General features: G+C 36.1%; 1 protein-coding gene across 1 annotated transcript in view; it reads right to left on the reverse strand.

The window, feature by feature from the left end:
- The window catches only part of Ptprq (protein tyrosine phosphatase receptor type Q), a 195,447-nt gene that overhangs the window by 44,379 nt on the left and 131,706 nt on the right, over window positions 1-19,362 (reverse strand). The window contains exons 28-33 of the mRNA XM_076920158.1: window positions 17,297-17,483; window positions 12,948-13,192; window positions 10,824-10,890; window positions 9,390-9,548; window positions 8,897-9,119; window positions 6,476-6,549 (exon numbers count right to left, since the gene is read on the reverse strand). Of these exons, the coding sequence (XP_076776273.1) occupies window positions 6,476-6,549; window positions 8,897-9,119; window positions 9,390-9,548; window positions 10,824-10,890; window positions 12,948-13,192; window positions 17,297-17,483 (955 nt within the window). The remainder of the gene's footprint in view (window positions 1-6,475; window positions 6,550-8,896; window positions 9,120-9,389; window positions 9,549-10,823; window positions 10,891-12,947; window positions 13,193-17,296; window positions 17,484-19,362) is intronic.

Here is a 19,362-nt window from a genome sequence, read left to right on the forward strand (position 1 = left end):
CCTTAGAACTCAGTTTTCCTAGACCACAAAATGAAATTTAAGACTAGATTACCATTTCAAAGCACTGGCTCAAGTGAGGAAATGACATATAATATATTAATAAACAGCATGTAATCCTGTGAGTGCATGTATTACAAAAGTGCCCTTAGGAGGGGACACAATGTACTGTGATTGTCGGGTACATTTTCTGATTCACTGCTAAGCACAAGTGAGGTCATTTCTCCAAATTCTGCCATTCAAAGTGGGATTCTTTTACATGATGTTTCTAGGATACACACAAGCCACTTCTTTACTAAACTCAGCATCTGCTAATTACATCCTCTTGTTTGTTAATATATTCCAGCACTGTAATTTAGAAAAGTATAATAAAAAGCACTATTTTTTCCCTCAACTATCACCTTCTGACTGGAATCATTATCACTTAAATTCAGAACCAGATTCCACATTTTAAAAATGAGAACTTTGAATTAAATCAGAGATATTAATCTCGCCCTACAAAGTTTATCTCCTCATTCCGGTTTCCTCATTCCCTCTAAGCTCTTAGAGCTAATATATATCTTTTTTCTTATTAAACTACTAGTCTTTTGGGATACTAAATACAACATACAGAATTAACTAAAAGTTAATTTTATTACATTATCATGTCAAAAGTATTTTTGATGTGATGTGTGTGTGGTGTGCGTACATGCATGCATGCATGTGTGTGTGTGTGTGTGTGTGTGTGTGTGTGCATGCATGTGTATAGACATGAGTGTGTGAAAGCAAGCTAGTGGAAGTAGAAGAAGAACTTCTGGGATTTGACCCTTTCCTTTGAGTATGAGTTCTGGATCACATTCAGGCAGCCAGGCTGGGACAGTAGGCTATTAGACTTATCTTGCCATCATTAATTTTAATATTTTAGACATAGAGTTTTCTAGGAGGAACTCATGATAGCAATTTGAGGTGATGCTTGCATGAGTTAGCATGATTCTGTATTCTCCACTATGTAATACACATATGTACATATGCCACGTACATACAAGGGCATTATTGTAAAGCTCAAAATAGGTACTATCCTAATGGTCCATCATTTCACTTAAAAATAAGCCTGCCTTAAAGTGAGCTACAAGAACATTTTCCTCCAGTCAGATTGACAAAGTTTTGAAAGGAGATAAACAATGCTTAGTCAAGTATGAGAGAGGGAAGATTTATTCATTGTTAAAAAAAAATTAAAAACCATTGTCAAAGCTTTGTTCAAAAACCAACAAAACATACCTCTGCAACATGCTTATTAATGAAATGTTAACCTTAAAACTCAAGACAAGATGGTAAGAAGAGACAGAAGCTGGAAATAACTTAAGACATTGAGAAGAGAAAATCTCCTAGGGCCGCAAGCAGAGGCGTCTGGCCACACTGAAACTGGAGGCAGCTTCAGAGCATAGTGATTTTTTCCGTAAGAGTAGTAGTACAGTGGTTAACAGGGCACCGGCCAGAGTCATGCTGCCTGGATCTGAAAGCTGATCCTGCCATGCCTTTGCTGGGTAAAACCCACTGTACCAGGTTTCTTGCTTGTGGGTTAGTGTTACCTGTAGGAATGCATGCCACATAATTAAGAGGACACAGGGTTTTATATCTAAAGCTACTTCCCGGTTTTGAATTTGTGTGACAGTGGCAGGTGTCTTTGTTAGTAATGATTTCATATTTGTTTACCCGTCCCCTAATCTGAACTAATCTCCCAGTTGATTTATAAAGTACATACTAGTACTGTCATTTTAGAAATAGAATTTTTAGAAATTAAATATTTTAGGCATTTTCACAGGTATCTTGAGGTTATCTAAATTCAGCACACACTAAAAGCATCTTAAATATTTCTGCCTGATGGCACAGTTTGTGTGGTTCACTCCATATTAATATTGTCTTACTAAGTAGTCTGTGGCATGCATTCCTATAGGTAACACTAACCCACAAGCAAGAAACCTGGTACAGTGGGTTTTACCCAGCAAAGGCATGGCAGGATCAGCTTTCAGATCCAGGCAGCATGACTCTGGCCGGTGCCCTGTTAACAACTGTACTACTACTCTAACAGAAAAAAAAATCACTACTAAGTCCCCTTTGCTTCTGTACTACCTTAGAAGATGGCTGCAGATGTCATAGTAACACACGCATTCTCCCCACTTCTCTCTCTCTCTCTCTCTCTCTCTCTCTCTCTCTCTCTCTCTCTCTCTCTCTCTCTCACACACACACACACACACACACACACACACAGACCTCCATCCCTTCCCCTCTCTCTTTCTCAGCCTGAACACACTGGGGACATTCTTTGCACAGTAACTAAATGAGAAGCAATGTGACAAAAGAAAGCCATCGGCAACTGAGTTTGCTGTGTGGTTTACCATCTCATCTTACACTGCTTCAACAGGGCCCCTGAAAGGTACAGACAGGGACGTCTGGTTTTCACGCCACAAGGAACCTTCTGCAATGAAACCTTTTTACACAAAATACCGTCTACAAGCAGTGTCCACGAACTCATGTGGCTTAGGAAAGCTTAAAAAGCCAAAGAAAGGTCATGTACAGGATGAAAATGGGGGTGCTAGGGCTCAATCTAAAGTAAAAACAAAAATCAACTGTAATTAAAGTGATATACATGTCATTTCCCAATTACCAGTACAGGCCATAAAGCTCTCCCTTTTTACTAAATTTTAACCCTTTCTAATTAGTTGCTGTAAGATGAACTTTATCTTGAACTTTACATCCTATGTACTAATCCACGAAGGGTCCAACTACCACCAGCATGATCTACCAAAGCACAGTTCTTGGTAAATCAAATATTGAAATTTTAGTTGATAAGCTTTTCAGTTCACTGCGTGTTGCCAATGGTATGCAAATATTACCGAATGAATAGCTATCTGGCCATGATTGGATAGCCTTGATGGGATTATGCTCCATTCCACCGAAGTCTAGGATGGCATTCACGCATATGCCTTCGGCAGGCTTGTCAACAGGGCTGGATTCCACTAGTATGCTGTAGTGATGCCATCTGTCCTGACACATGGCACCATTGAGACAGAAAATGACTCAGCCTCTCTTTGTCGTCATCTGGTTACACAAAGGTATTATTGCAAGTACATATCTCCTTGTTGGCCCCCAGTTGCACAGTGATGCATTCCATCTGTGAGCCTCTTCTCATTATTGAAACAATCAATATTATTTCCATTTTGAGTCCTTCTCCTTTGTCGTCTTTGCTGTGCTCTTCTGCCAAGAGTATTTTTTTTTATTCCATGGCCTCTACTAATGTCTCCTCTTTCATCTGTCCCTATTTTGATAGCTATTTAAACATTACAGGGCAAAAGCCAATTATAAAATTACTATATATCAGGAGAGAGTTTCTAAAAGGTTAGTTTAAAAGAGAGGTCACCAAAGACTGTCTTTACATCACTGATGCAGGAATATCACACTGAACTATTGAGAAATTAGTTAGTGGGAACATGGGACCCTCCTTGGTTATTAGCAGCCCATTGGCTCTCTTCTATGTATAGCCTATGTACCACTGGTCCCTTCTCCTGTGGTCTTTATGGCAGCCTGACCTTCATCTTTCATTCCACACCATTCGCAAGCTGCAGGCCATCTCCATCTTATAGAGGGCTTGTAGGCGTTAGTGTCTGGAGGATTTGGTGGTAGCTGCCGTGTCTCCAATAGACACATAATAATAATAATAATAATAATAATAATAATAATAATAATAATAATATGTGCTTCTGAAATCAGTGCTATAAGCCTCCCTTGGTTACAAGTAAATGGAATAAAGAAAAAGCCATTGTTGAAAAGTATCTTGAGATTGTGATCTAGATGATGCTCATTCTGGAAAAACGCGAGTAGCCGTGCCTAGATAATGCCCACTCTAGTAGCCGTGTCCTTGGACTGTGTGGTTCCGGATTTTTGACTATCTCCCTTCTTAGGGAGTTCTCATCTGTGTCACCCTGATGCTGTAACTTTTCCTTTCACTCAAATCACTGAGCCTGGTCATCCATTGTTAATCTACACAAACTCACCTATTTAGTAACAGGCAAGGTACATGACACCCAGACAGCAAACGTTTCTCCCCTCAGCTCTTCTCTATAAAATACTATCTTCTTAAGGTACTTGAGTTCTGTCGGTCTTTTATCTTCCATCAGGAAATAATACCAGAACAAGCATGATTTAGCAGCAGGAATTGCTGAAAAATTCTGATTATGTTGCTGACCACAGAACATGTATTTTTGCTATCAGCAGTTAAATGAAGAAATGTTTTGCACAATTTCAAAGCCACAAGTCAAATCAGCCTGCTTTCTCATTTTCACCTTTATTGGCTAAATTCGCCAAGATAATGCTTTTATAGCCAAACATTTAAACCTCAGAGATTTGTTATTCAAACAAAAAAACAAACCTGTATGTAGCATACCTCTTGATTTGATTCGATTCTTTTTTTTTTTTTGGTTTTTCGAGACAGGGTTTCTCTGTGTCCTGGCTGTCCTGGAACTCACTCTGTAGACCAGGCTGGCCTCGAACTCAGAAATCCGCCTGTCTCTTGATTTGATTCTTAAGCATGCATTTTTTTTTCCTACGTAGACGTGACAGAGGCTGGTTCTTTAGCCAGCGAACACCTCCACAGTCTAATGAGACCCTCTGAAAGTGGTGGGACAATTCACTTGTTCTGCTCTTAAAGTTTTCATTGAACGATGCTGCAGCTCATGATGTACTGATGGGTCATCAAGACCAGCGCCATACATTAACTTCATACATGTTCAAGTAATATTCCAGAGAGTACCCACCTGAGTGTTTTGGTAGGTAGCTTAGAAGTTTTAAAGCCTTGCTACAAATAATTCTAAAAAAAAAATCTGTGATTCTTTGAGTGAAATTCTAGGAAGTCAACAAAGTAAAGATCCTTCTAAAGTCTTTGATTATAATCCATGAAAAGAAGCTACAAAGGGCTAGAGACATGACACAGTGGTGAAGGACACTTTTGATTGAAGAGAACCCAAGATTGGCTCTGAACAACCCCATAACGGTTCACAACCATCTGTAACTTCAGTTCCATGGAGTCTGATACCCTCTTCTGACCTCTGTGGGCACCAGGCATACATATAATTCTCTCTCTCTCTCTCTCTCTCTCTCTCTCTCTCTCTCTCTCTCTCTCTCTCTCTCTCACACACACACACACCCCTCTCACATCCATAAAAGAAATAAATCTAAAACTTTTAAAACCATTAAACATTGAACAATATCAAAAACTTTAAAGGGATTGTTACTTTGTAGACTTCCTAGAATTTCACTCAAAGAATCACAGATTATTTTTTTAGAATTATTTGTAGCAAGGCTTTAAACTTCTCAGCTACCTACCAAAACACTCAGGTGGGTAAAGGTCTTTCAAAAGAACTTTAAAATAATATATTCTTAGTTTCAAACAGGAATACAAGCTTATAGGAATTGAATTATTATTATTAGTTAGTTACAGAGCTAACTAAGATTTAAATCCAGGTCTTAAACCTTCCTTTATAGAGCAGTAGTTATAGAATCCTGGGCTAAAATGCTGGCATCCTGGCCAATTAATGATTTAAACAGTATGGGTCTTGGTTCCCTCATTTGTAAGTTGAAGTGGAAAGTACCACTCAACCCAGGGTCTCTCATTCTTGGCATGACCGACATTGTGTCAATTGACATGAGGACGTAAGTGAAAAGCTGATGAGAGTAGAAGAAAACAAAAGAGAAGAAAAGAAAATTGTAGTTTTGAGAAATTTTCTAGAGAAAAGATTATCAGATGATTTCTCTGTTAGGAAGACCTTATACTATACTATATTATTATATTAATTATATTATACTATATATTTAAAGAACCAAATACCTTTTTATTTAGAATATCATCAAGGAATCAATACTTTAACCAAGTTTATAGCCATATATGAATAATAGAAGAAACAGTCTTTTCAAAGAATATTGCAAATATCATTTTCCTTAAGAAGGTTGATTAGCTTTAAGAAAGACTTGAACTAAAGACTATCAATTCATGGTTTATTGTATTTACTGAACATTTAATAAATGTTATTATCACACAATCACACTGAGATCATATGTAAAGGTTGGAGAGAGAGTTTGGTGGATAAAGTTTCTAACTTGCATGCACAAGAACCAGATTTTGGATCCCCAGAGTCCACGTTCAAAGCTTAGCAGGTATGACAGTAGCCTATAGTTCCAATGTGAGATCTGTGGAGGAAACTGGATAGCTTCAATAGGCAAAATTTGCCTGCTCTGAACTCAGCAAGAGACCCTACCACAATAAATAAAGTAGACAGTGATGGATAGTGACGGTCCAGCCTCCACATGCACCTGGACACAAATTCATCCTCACCTCTATGACTATGCACCTCACACAGGTAAACATGTATGTATACATGCACAGGTGCTGCACACACATATACAGGAAAAATAAAAATTATAGGCAAATTAAACTACAAAATCTTACCTAAAGTTTTAATAGGGTCAGAGTACTCAGAGTCAGTAAATTGTCCCATGACATTTGTGGCTCTAAATTTAAACCTATGGAAAAAAAAAATAAAGATTCATTCTAAGGTATTTTTCAGGCAATAGTGAACAGTATTGTTTCCTGATTTCATTATGAACATGTTGCTCCTTGTGCATAGAAAGGCTACTGATTTTTTTTGGGGGGGGTGCTAATTTTGGGGCCAATTTTGTTTTTGAAACTGTGTATCAGCTGTAGGAGTTTTCTGATAGAGTGTTAAAGGATATAAACATTTAATCATTTTATAAACAAATTAGAATACTTTGATTCTTTTTTCCTTTTTTATTTGTATCCCCTTTATCTCATTCTCTTGTCTGGTTTTTTTCTTTCTCTTTTTTACTTATTCAGTTCAAATCCTGTTCACTGTCCTGTTCCAAGTCATTCCCTTCCAGAATCCTTCCCCGATACCTCTCCCCTTCTAGTGCTCTAGTTAAGGCTTTAAATATTAGAATATTACGTTGAATAGCTATGGAAGGGTGAACAACCTGTCATGTCGCTAATACTAGTTAATAACTAATATACTAGGATAATAACATTGAGATTTTATCTTTGATGGCATTGGCTATGTGCTCCCTGTATATTGCTTTTATTATCCTCTTGTGTACCTACTTTCACCAGGGTTTTATCATGCGTGGATGCTTGATATTGTCAATGGCCTTTTTCTGTAACCAAGGAAGTGACAAGTGGTTTCTGTTTTTAAGTCTATTTATGTGTTAAGTTACATTTATTGTTTTATGTATGTTGAACTATCCCTACATCTCTGAGATGAAGCCTATTTGATCAGGGAGAATAATTTTTTGATAAGTTCTTGAATTCTTTTTGAAAGTATTTTATTGAGGACATTGATATCAATATTTATCAAAGATATTGGCCTATAATTATAAAAGAAAAACAATTTGCATGGCCCATTGTATCTTTCCTATATTTTAACAAATAGTTATAAAAATGTAGTACTTTACTCAAAAAAATAAATGTATCAAACATGAATTTAGGACTAAGTTACCATGAGAAAAAAATCTATAGTCCATGTCAAGCAAATAATCATCTTACACCTGGATCATTGAATTTGATGGGACAGTGAGTAAGATTTTGATCATAATCATGAACCAGTAGTATTTGAAAAACGTTAAGCAGATACTTTCACTCATAGATTTATTTAACATCATTTAGTATCAGCAAATTCTGTATATAATAAGAAAAGCACAGTAGCTTATTTTTAGAAATAGTACAGAATCAAATGACAAAGATTATATAAAATTGTCTTGTTCACATATACACAGATAAAGAACACTGTTCCTTATTTTCATTATGTACCAAGTTGTATGTATTCATTTTTACAAGTTTAGAACAGAAAAAGTGCAGAAGATAACCCTTGAACACACCTGAAATTACCTAAATGAAACTAAAACACAAAAGCAATTTAAATGTGTACAACGAATAAATTTCAGTGTATGATTTATTGCCTGACATTCTCAAACTCATATAATAACATACATTGTGAAAAGAATCTGTTTAGAACACCAATATGCCAAAGAAATAATCGATGAGTAAATATAAAATTTTACTATCATAAAAATTGTTATGTTTAGTTCAAATAATAACCAAAATTTAAACTCATTACCTTGAAAATAAATGAAGGAACATTATTTTTCAATTGCCCAATTTCTCTAAATGTTCTAATTATACCTCAGCCTACAACATTCATAAGGAATTTAATAACATTTTAACTAGCATGCTGAGAGGTGAGCACCTGCATTTTTAAAAAATTAGTAATAAAAAGATTTTGAAGAATCAATGTTAGGATAATTCTTTTCTAAATCATAGCCTTAATTTATGGCGTTATATCAACAATTAAATAAAAAGCAATAACAATGAGTTCAATAATGTTTAATAAAGCACTAATTCAGACGTTTGATGGGATAAAAGATAGAGCTACCGGTATTAGCATCTTAAAAGGAAACCTTAATTAACTGACAAAACTGTTTCTGAAAGTCTGTATATCATCATCTATAGTAAACAAGAAAAAGGAAAATACTGAGCTCCAACGTGTCAGGCCCAATGTTCCTCATAGACATAACTAAGTTCTCCCACCTGTTATGTTTTCCAGTGCCATACCTGTTTTATATTGTCTTTGAACAACTCATCACATTAATTCACACTTTCTTTCAAGACTGTATGCCTTTCCCATAATGCCGTATGTCTTTGCAATGAATGGATAAAGCTTTGTCTATCTCTTCATTCCCAGTGTTTAAATAACTAGGCCCACTAACCATAGGAGATAGCATTTGCTCATCAGAACGATGGAAGGTGGCATATCCTAACAAACTTGCACTGTAGTGCACGCTTGACATAAAGCATACTTACAAATACTGCTTTTTGGGTTTCAGAGGTCCATTGCAAATTTTCTCCTCATTTCCAGGGATCATACAGGCATTATCGGCACCTATCACATAGATTTCTTCATTACCGCTGAACTTCGTCTTTCCCTCTATACACGGGGGATTCGGGAATCCTTCGTTCGTGAAATATGGCCTTGCTTTGTTAAAATATGCATCGTACCACATTGTCACATTTCCGTCTTGCTGAGCTAGTAGAGGGGAAGATGAACACCTATCAGAAATCTCACCAGTATACAATAAACAGATCATATATCTTGATTAGGCCTTTTCTCATTTGAATATAATAATTTAGACATAAGTTATTACTATAATTACTGATAATATTAATACTCCTTGGGTAATCTTAAATTGTCTTAAAATAATGAGTCAACTTTACTTGCTAATTTTGAGTAAAACTTTCTTAGCATTCAGAAATCCACATATCACGATCTTCCGATGTAGAGTGAAATCTGAGGTACCTCCTGTTTCTGCCACAAGGACTTGTACGTTTCTAATTGGCCCATGGTCATCATTGTAGTAGCAAATTGGCATTCTGATTGTAATTGTTGTTGACGTCACAAGCAGTTTTCCTGTGGCATCACGAATAGGAATTGGCTTGGTTTTTGGTCGTGCGGGAGCTACAAACAGTAAAATATGAGTATATAATTTTTCTGAGCAGAAAACTTAAAGTTCATAGTCATATTTCCTGTACAAAACAGATAAAAGTGACAGCACATGCAAATATCAAATCATACAGTTGTGCTTGGGTACAGCAGATATATAATAATTATGTAATAATTATTATCTCATTAAGATATAATTATGTATTTGAGACTTGCCTGAGAAATTGAAGCCCAAGTGCATCTTTTACACATGTGACTCTTCTTCATATGTTAAAATACTCAATTTATTCATGCTCTTGCAAATCATTTTCAAAAATTATTTACATCTCACTAACATTTTTCAAAGATTTATTTATTAATGTCTTTTATGCATATTAGGGCTCTGTCTTCATGCCCACCAAAAGAAGGAATCACATCCTATTACAGTTGTTTGTGAGCTACCATGTGGGTACTGGGACTTGAACTCAGGATCCTGGAAGAGCAACCAAGTACTCTTAACTGCTAAGCCGTTTCTCCAGCCTACTAACATTTTTTTTTGTGTGTGTTATTTTATTAGTCACTTGATTAAGTTCTATTCTAGTCATAGCGACAGCGTCCTTACTGTTCATCTATGTCAACCACCTGGGTAATAGTCTCCCTGGTTTTGTTAATGTTCATAATATAATAAAGTTTCATAGATCCATATATAACAGACTTCTTACTGTTGAGTCTCCTAATATTGATATACCATGCATTGGAATTACCCTGCTTATTGGTTTCTTGTGTGATCTTCCCCAGACAGAGATAAAATGCTACTCAGCCTAGGCAGAGGTGATTTTAAAAAACTCTCTTTCCACAGGTCATTGGTCCTGTGAAGGCTCAATACCCCAGTGTAGGGGAATGCTAAGGTGGTGAGGAGAAAGTGAGTGGGTGGGTGGGTTGGTGGAGCAGCACCCTCATAGAAACAGGGAGTGGGGATGGGGACGGGGGTTTGTGGAGGGGAAACAGGGAAAGGGGATACCATTTAAAATGTAAATAAATAAAATATCCAATAATAAAAACAAATACCTCTCTTTCCAATAAAAATAAAGTTTAGGTGACAACCCTTAGGTCATGTATCCTCTCCAACAATAATTCAAGTAATCACTGAGATGTTTAAACTATACTTTTAACATACACATATTATTCCTTGATGTATGAATATCACATGCATGAACACCACGTAAAGGTTAGTCTCCTGCACGTGATTCAGATTACAACCACCGTCTGGTTAAGGCAACAACAGTTTAATGGAAGGCAGCTCATTTATACCTTTAATATCCATGGTTATTCGCATCTGCACTTTTGGCCCGGCGCCAGCACTGTTGATAGCATAAACCTGGAACAAACACAGGTTTTATCATGACTCTGAGCTTCTTTTCTATGCATGTGTAAGTGAACATGGTTATAAACAATTTTTAAAATAATCTCTCTTTTGCAAACAATTGTATGCTGACTATTAATTATATTCTCTCAAACCAATTTAATACCATAGAGATTAGAAGAACATTAACAATCAAGTATTTCTTATAGCTGATATTCTGGCACCTAGTCCTGAGACTAAACACTAACCGACCCAAAAGTCCCCATCACCAAGACCAGGAAGGCTCTGCTGCCATTTGAATGCACAGGAGGAACAGAGTAGAAAACCACCAGTCCTTACACCACCTCTCCCTCTACTCTAACATCTGTTACTTCTCTCTGTAGCTAGCACCCTTCACCCTCCTTTAAATCCATATTCAAGATCTTCTTGCTTCTGAGATGAAACCCAATTCCCCCTGCCTCCCCATTTTCCTGTATTAAATCATCCTCCTGAAAGTTGGCCTTCATGCCCTTCTTCACCCCTGCCCCAAAGTATCTGATGCATAACCTGCATAATGCAGCATATACACATAAAACATTTCTGTTTGTGTACACAGAGGGTGATTTACACGAATGTGAATTCTTTCAATTAGCTTTGTACTCAGGAAGCTGAAGACCCAGAGTCTTTGCCTTCACCTCATCTAGCTGAATGAAACAAAGGCCACATCAGTGGACCAACTTCCTTCCACTTAGTCAACACAATTCACCATATGTAATATATCTTTTATAATTAATTCATTTTTATATATTAATTAACCCGTCATTCCTTATGTTAATAATTTAGAATTTTTTTTGTTGAATTAAACTTATAATGTGTGTATGGTATATGAAAGCTATACTGAATAGACCAAACCCATGAAATGCAGTTAAAATAACTGAAAGAAATTTTGGTGTCATTGGAAACTTTTCAAACGGGAGCACTCAAATTAAGTGATGATATTTTTAATCATACAACTTAGATTTAACCATGGTGGTCGTAAAAAAAGAAGCAAGCAAGCAAACAAAAAAATGGACAGTGCTTTTAAAATAGCAAGGTACATAGAAGTACGTTCTCCATAAACTTCAATATCCTCACATGTTTATATTGTAATTTGCAAGCTGTTATATTTTTCTCTATAGATCAGCTGTATTTTGTTTTATTTCTTACTTTCTCTTACTCTCAAAAGCAAAATTGATACAGTGTTTCTCTCTGTACCATCATTACAAATATGTATTCCCCACAAAATGTTTTTCAAGAAGTTATCAATCCTGTCTGCTACTCTTCACTTGCAAAAGCTGAGTCACCACATTTGCAAAAGCTTTCCAGATGGACACAGAAGCTAGGATTTGAACTCAGGTTCAAATGCCCATTCATCTTCTAATAGATACTTCAAAAAACGGTTCTGCTTCACTGGAACTGCAGCAAGAACCTTACAGAGTAAGATACAAAATAGAAGCAAAGGATATACTTATGAATTGCGAACAATATTTTTATAACTAAGTTGATAATTATGAATAATTGCTGACTTGGGGAACTATTCTAGGGACTGTTATATTGGATGCTGCTAAGGCCTTTTTTTTTTTTTTTGAACCAAAACAATTTTGTTTATAATCCCTAAGGCATGACCGAAGCAAGTACAGGATGAAGTAATTTGGGTATCTGTTCAGTCATGTGAACTTGCACACATTCTTTGTACATGTCTTACATCCTTTGTAAAATTAATGTTACCACATCAATGGAAAAATGGTTTCAGAGGAACAAAATGACCTCTTTCTGCCATTTTCTTCAAAACGAGCTTTCGCAGGTTTCAATTACAGTTTTCTTTCAGGTAGCTGTGGATCTGCACGTCACTACTCTGTTGTGTTTAATATGCACTTTCTCTCTCTTCTGTATTCCCATGGGCCTGTTATTTTTTCTCAGGGTGCTTAGTTAACAGTACTTGCTAGATTTTAGTAGAAAATAGCCTGGGATGTGCAATGGGCTGTATTCTGGAGGGCTGACTTTGTAAACTGACTTAAGCCCTTAGGAAACAGTTTCAGGCTGTGGCTGCTTACGCTGATGTTGTATGTATGTCCACCCTTCAGGCCTTCTAGCATTGCAATGACAGATGTGTCTGTCTTCTGGATAATGCTGAGGTTGTGAATCTGGACGGCAGTAGGATCGTCTTCTCGGTAAACCAATGCTTGGTATACTTGGATATTTCCATTGGGCTGAGAAGGTGGAAGGAACATTAACTGAAACTTTGTTACTTCATCTGGTATCTTCTGAAATGTCATATTATTAGGTGGGTCCTTGGGCACTGAAAAAAAATTGTTGGCAATTATAATTTTTAAATGTATTGTTTTTATATCTATATCTATATCTATATCTATATCTATATCTATATCTATATCTATATCTATATCTATATCTATATCTATATCATATCTATATCTATATCTATATCTATATCTATATCTATATCTATATCTATATATAATGTTTTTCCTTCAAACTTCTGTTTTAAAAGACCAATGACACACACTATATAATGTATTGTGGACATTAGGAAAATGCTAAAGCCCAAAAATTTATTTCCCCAAAATTCTAGTTATACTTCAATTTATCTGTGTGCCTTGAGCATGTGCTCTGTGATTAGCACTGGACATTAAATCAAGCCCCTCCTATTGCATCTCAGCCCGACTTACACAGAATTACATAGAACGTACTTTCACAACTTCTTCATTGATTTATTAAAAAATTAACACAGATTCAGAGAAAGTTATCCCACGAGGATCAGAGCCCCACATAACCTTCATGGAGTCCCCAGTGGTGACACGTCTTGTGTCTTTATTAAGTGTCAAGCCAGAGAACAGACATCCAACCCATACCTTTCAACAACTGGCCTTATTCTGATTTCATCAACTTTTTCATGGTTCTGTGTGTGTTTTACTTTTATGGAATCATAAAACATGTATAGAATCCAGTAAACACCAACATGGAAGAGATAACACCAGCCCATCACTTAAAGAAGCTCTTTCCGTCTGTGCCTTTGTATTTTACCAGATGCCTCTCTATAATTGCTCATGCTCCTTATCTCTGTTGTCTTGTCAGTCTCAGCCTAAAAAGTGCCATGGTTTTGAGGCTCATTAGGATTTATATGTATCAGTACTTTACCATCTTTAAACCTCTCCCTCTCCCTCCCCCTCCCTGTCCCCCTCCCCTTCTCGCTCTTGGTCAGTGATCATATGGGCGCCATGATGAATCTGCAGAAGGCAGGATTTTTGTAGGATTTTTGTCTTGGCCTTCCAACATGTGGGTCCCTGGGATGGAATGCTGGTCATGTGTCTTGGTGAGAAGTATCTATATCCTCTGGGTCATCTTCCCAACTGCAAAGTCTCCAGCCAGAAGCGAAAGGAACAGCGGCCCTGTTTGCCACCAAGAAGTGTTTCATTTTTTAGCTTAACAGGAATTGCTTAACATGGAAAGACATCTGTGTTGCTTACAGTTTATTTTTATTGCCAGTAAGGCTGACATTACTTTCTGCGTGAATATAAACATAAGTTTTTGATTGTTTATGATCATTGTTGACAATTAATTGTTTGGCCATATGGGAAGTACATGTTTCGTTTTACAAGTGACTGGCAAAATACTTTTGTCCGTGTGTCTACACTACTTAATATTCCCAACGGGCAAGTGTCAGAGCTCAAATTATATCTTTGCCACTATTTGGTATTACCACCACTTTTAAAATGATTGTGTAATTCCGTTTCAGTACAGGAACGAGTACATGATATTTCGGATTTAATTTGCATTTACCTAGGGCTAATAGTTTTGAAAATTTATCACAATGTGTGTTTATTTGCTAAGCGTACCTCCTGATGATAGAATGTCCCTTTAGGTCTTTTGATGATTTTCTAATTGGACTTTTTAATTGCTGAAATGTCTAATGTTCTAGTTCATTTGCTTTTTTTTACTGAAATAAAACCATAGCAGAACACATGAATTCATACTAGTTGTGGGAGCATATAAAGACCTGTGAAAGTCCCAGTCAGACCAAACTACAACATCAAGAGGAGAGCTGGGGATGAAGTTCCACCCCATCAAAGGAGCTACTGGCAACAGTTAGCTTCTGGCAAAAAAAAAATAAAGGTCAGTTTCCTATAAAATTGTGGGTCATAGTAAGTTGAGTGCATCCCAGTAGAAGGCCACACACCCAAGAATATTTGGGCAACCCAAATCGTCCTTGATAGGATGGAGGTAGAAAACTGGGGTAAGAGGAAATAGGGTATACATAAGAACAGTTGTGGCATTGGAGGTAAATACAACCAAAATTCATTGTATGGAATCCTTAAAGAACTAATTTAAAAATTTAAAGGATAAGTATTTTTTTCTTTTAGAAGACTATTTTAGAAAAGAGGGCACTCAGGAAGGCGGGGTTAAAGAAGTTGCCTATGATCAGAGTATGTGCACATGAGCAATTGTCACAATGAAATCAAAACCCTGTACAATTAGTTAATACTCTATGCCAACAAAATATTCTCTTATTAAAACAAAACAAACCACCCACATTGTACGTCACTAGTTGTAACAAATTATAAAATAAAACGATAAATGAGAAGACATCATTTGAAGAGTGTAGAGTTGCTGTTCTTTCTATCACACCGTCAAATGAATTTGTACATTCTTGTGGTCAGGGCGATATGGGAAAGTTTTCTTTTCAATCTAAATTTTCAGTAAGGAAGACTTAAGATGCGGCCTCATGGTGCAGATTCTCTGGCTTTGTAGCTTGACCCTTATTGGGATAGAATCTCAGAGCACCTCTCAAATGTGGATATATAATTGTGAGTAAAAAAGACGAGCAGAAAATTACAGCACTTTGTAAAACATCCCATGTTAAGTAGATAGTTTTATAGGTAAAATAAAGCTTAGTTTGGGTTAAACATATTTTCCACTTGCTTTTACACATTTACATTACTTAAGAAGTATATCCTTTTATTTGTAGAATGTGTTTCTGTAAATTGGAGATTAGGCTTAAAGCTGGCTAAGGCAAGGAATTCTCTCAATGTTGGCAACAGTTTCCTATCCCCAAATTACCCACAGATTTACATAATGAATTCATTTGACAGAGAGGGTTTTTTTTCCTCTCCTTTCTTTTTAATAGTGTTGTTTACTACCTCCTAAGGTAATAGTTCCCAACCTTTCTCATGTTGCTACCTTTTAATACAGTTCCTCATGTTGTGGTGACCCCCAACCATAAAACTATTTCATTTCTACTTCATAACTGTAATTTTGCTACTGTTATGAATCATAAAGATCTTATAAGCTAGATTTCTAATATGCGAGCCCTGTGAACGGGGTCATGCCCCACAGGCTGAGAGCCACTGTCCTAGGGCACGATGACACAAATAGGATTTGACGAGCCTTGTTTTGTGGTTTATGTGACTGTATTCATCAACCCTTTCTACACAGAGATGTGCGAGAAAAAAGTGAAGAGCAAAAGCAAAATATAGATGATCCCTTTGATGGTTGGTAGTGTAGTAAAGGAGAAATGAATGGAATCTCAGAATATGAAAAGAAAAGAAACCTTGCAAATTAGAGTTAACACTTTGAAGTAAATATTGGAAAACATATCATAAAAAAAGAGAATCACTGAAAATATATCACTGAAAAAATAATCTTTACCTTCTCTACATACCTTTGAGATAGCAACAAATAGAACATAGCAACACCCTCCCCCACCCTGCGTGCACACACACACACACACACACACACACACAGTTATTTTCCATGACATATCTGGTGGCAGAGAACATTAAGATTCTGACAAAAGTAGGCAAGCAGGCCCTGGGGATTCCCCATATCTACTCCCTGCTCCTCACGGTGCTTTGGTTTATTCAGGATGTTCATAGACTAGAGGAAATCTGTATGGATTCTAATATTCATCAAATAATCACATAATTTGATGTGCCATTTGACTAAGAAAACAAATATATATATAAACTGGCTTTTAATACCAAATTACTTAGTATTATTAGTCAGTTTCCACAAGTCAGGACAGAAATAATCAAAATGAAATGCTGGATGAAATATTGTTAGCTGAAGACATTTGGAAACATTATCTGTTAGGCACAGTAATTCAATTTCTAAAACAGTTGATAAGTTAAAAAAAAGTGCAGTGTGGTGCATTCAATTTGTTTCCATATTTATAAGGATCGAGTATTCTACACATTGCTTCAAACCCCATCTCTTCAAAAGTGTAAACCACCTTTATTTTGTCAATTACAACTGTCATTGTATTTGTTTATTTTTTTTAAATGTTCTATCACTGTCTCATCCTTTCTTGAGAAGAGTGAGGAGCTGCAAGGAAAACCAACAACCAAGTCTCAGTTGATTGTTAGGAATAGTGAAATACACTCCTTACCTGATTCTAAAGTTGTAATTATCACTTCTGCACTTGACTTCCCATCTGTGTATGCCCCACTAACATTTCCAACAAAGGCCGTAATCACCACGGAATACCTTGTGAATACTTCTAAGTCATTAATCTCTGTGGTTTTGTTTTCTTCATTTGACTTCACGAAGGAAAGATTAAAGTCATCATTATCTACCTGTGGGGAAAAAGTAGTTAGCGAGTAAGGAAGATAACAACGCAAAGTTGAGTCACGCTAATCTAGCCGATATTTAGTCGTTTACGTTGAAGTCAAATTGCTCTGAGAAATCCAAAGTACTATAACAATTAATTCATTTGTAATTATTTTAATAGTTGAAAGTCAGAGAATGTAATCAACTCATCATGATGAACCAACCCATCAAATGGTAAGCAAAAGTCACTTTGGAGCCAATAAAATTGTTTTCTACTTCAACAGTTGATAGAAGAAAACATATAGGTTTGAGTGCCCATGCACCCAACATTCATTCAAATTCCAAACTGGTCAATTAATTCCATTCGGCAAGCTACTTATGCTGTCTTTCTTTCTACTAGGGTGAAAGTATTGAGTTATACTGCCTTCTTGAGAATTTGTAAAGGAGAAGTCTGAAGTAGTTGGGGGGTGGAGATTTTGGTATATTTTTTAAGTGACTCTGAAAATTATGGTTTATAACACAATTCCGAAGATGGTGATATTTAAATTGTATTTATGTACTTTCTAACTAAATCATAATCTTGAGAGGACAACTTCCTTTTGAAATGCACGCTAGTATATTCTGCTCCTTTAATTTTTCCTTTTCTAATTTTTATTTAATAATTTTTATCTTTGAGATTATAATACAATTACAACAGTTCAGTTGAGACTAATTCTCCTTCAGCCTTGTTAGTCACTAATTCTTCTTTTAGCCAACTTCTTTTATAAAGTCAGTAATACTCTAATACCAAAACAAGGCGAAGGCACAACAACAACAGAAACGAAAGCTACAGGTTAACATCGCTGATGAACATAGACTCAATAACTATCAGTAAATGACTGGCAAAGAGAATATAGAATACATCAAAAAGATTACTACTCTTACTAGATAACTTAAAGGCAGGAATAGTTGAAAATACACCAGTCAATAAATTTAATAAACATTATCAATAGACTTAATGAAAAATTTCCATGATAGTCTCAATAGACAAAGCAAATTCATTTGACAAAATCCAACATACTTTCATTACCAAAGCTCCAGGGAATGCAATGCTAGTTGGCACATCTCCCAACATAATAAAAGCTATATATGAGAAACTGACAGTGAATATCATCACAAATAGAAAAATCCTGAAGCAATCCAATGGAAGTCAGGATAGAGACAAGGATGTATGTTATCCCTTCTCAGTATTGTACTTTATATAGTAGATGGAAAATAAGGCAAGAGAAGAAAATCGAAAGGAAACAGGGGATGAAATTATCAATCTATTTTTATTTTCAGTTTTCTTTTCTTTTATTGGATATTTTCTTTATTTACATTTCAAATGTTATTCCCTTTCCTGGTTTCCCCTTCGGAAACTCCCTATCCCATTCTTATTGCATGAATATGTAGTCACTTAAAACCTCTAGTCATAATTACAGATCAAAAAGTTTCTAACCTTCTACTGTTAGGTGCAACAATGGTTATGGACCCAACTCCCTATAAATATCATAGCTAAAACTCATGAAGTATCTTTAAGTATATTAAATGCGGCTACATGTTTTATTCAAATATACGTTGTCTTTGGTGGAATATTATCCCATCATTCTAGACACTGAACATGATTAAGTTTTTAGTATGATGATGGCATAGTCTATAAATGCTCATTTATCCAGGCATGGAAATCTTAGGATCCATAACCTCTATAAAAAAGTCAGGTAAGGCAGGCCACATCTGTTATCCCAGTACTAGGGTAGGAAAACAAAAGAAAGCAGGTCTCTCCAGTCCATCTGACAGCCACTTACAAAACAGCAGGTTACAGGTTCAGTGAGAGACCCTGTCTCAAAACATAAGGTGGAGAGTGACTGAAGACACCAATGTTGACCT

The sequence above is a fragment of the Arvicanthis niloticus genome, chromosome 22 (genome assembly GCF_011762505.2).
Source record: "Arvicanthis niloticus isolate mArvNil1 chromosome 22, mArvNil1.pat.X, whole genome shotgun sequence".
NCBI lineage: Eukaryota > Metazoa > Chordata > Mammalia > Rodentia > Muridae > Arvicanthis > Arvicanthis niloticus.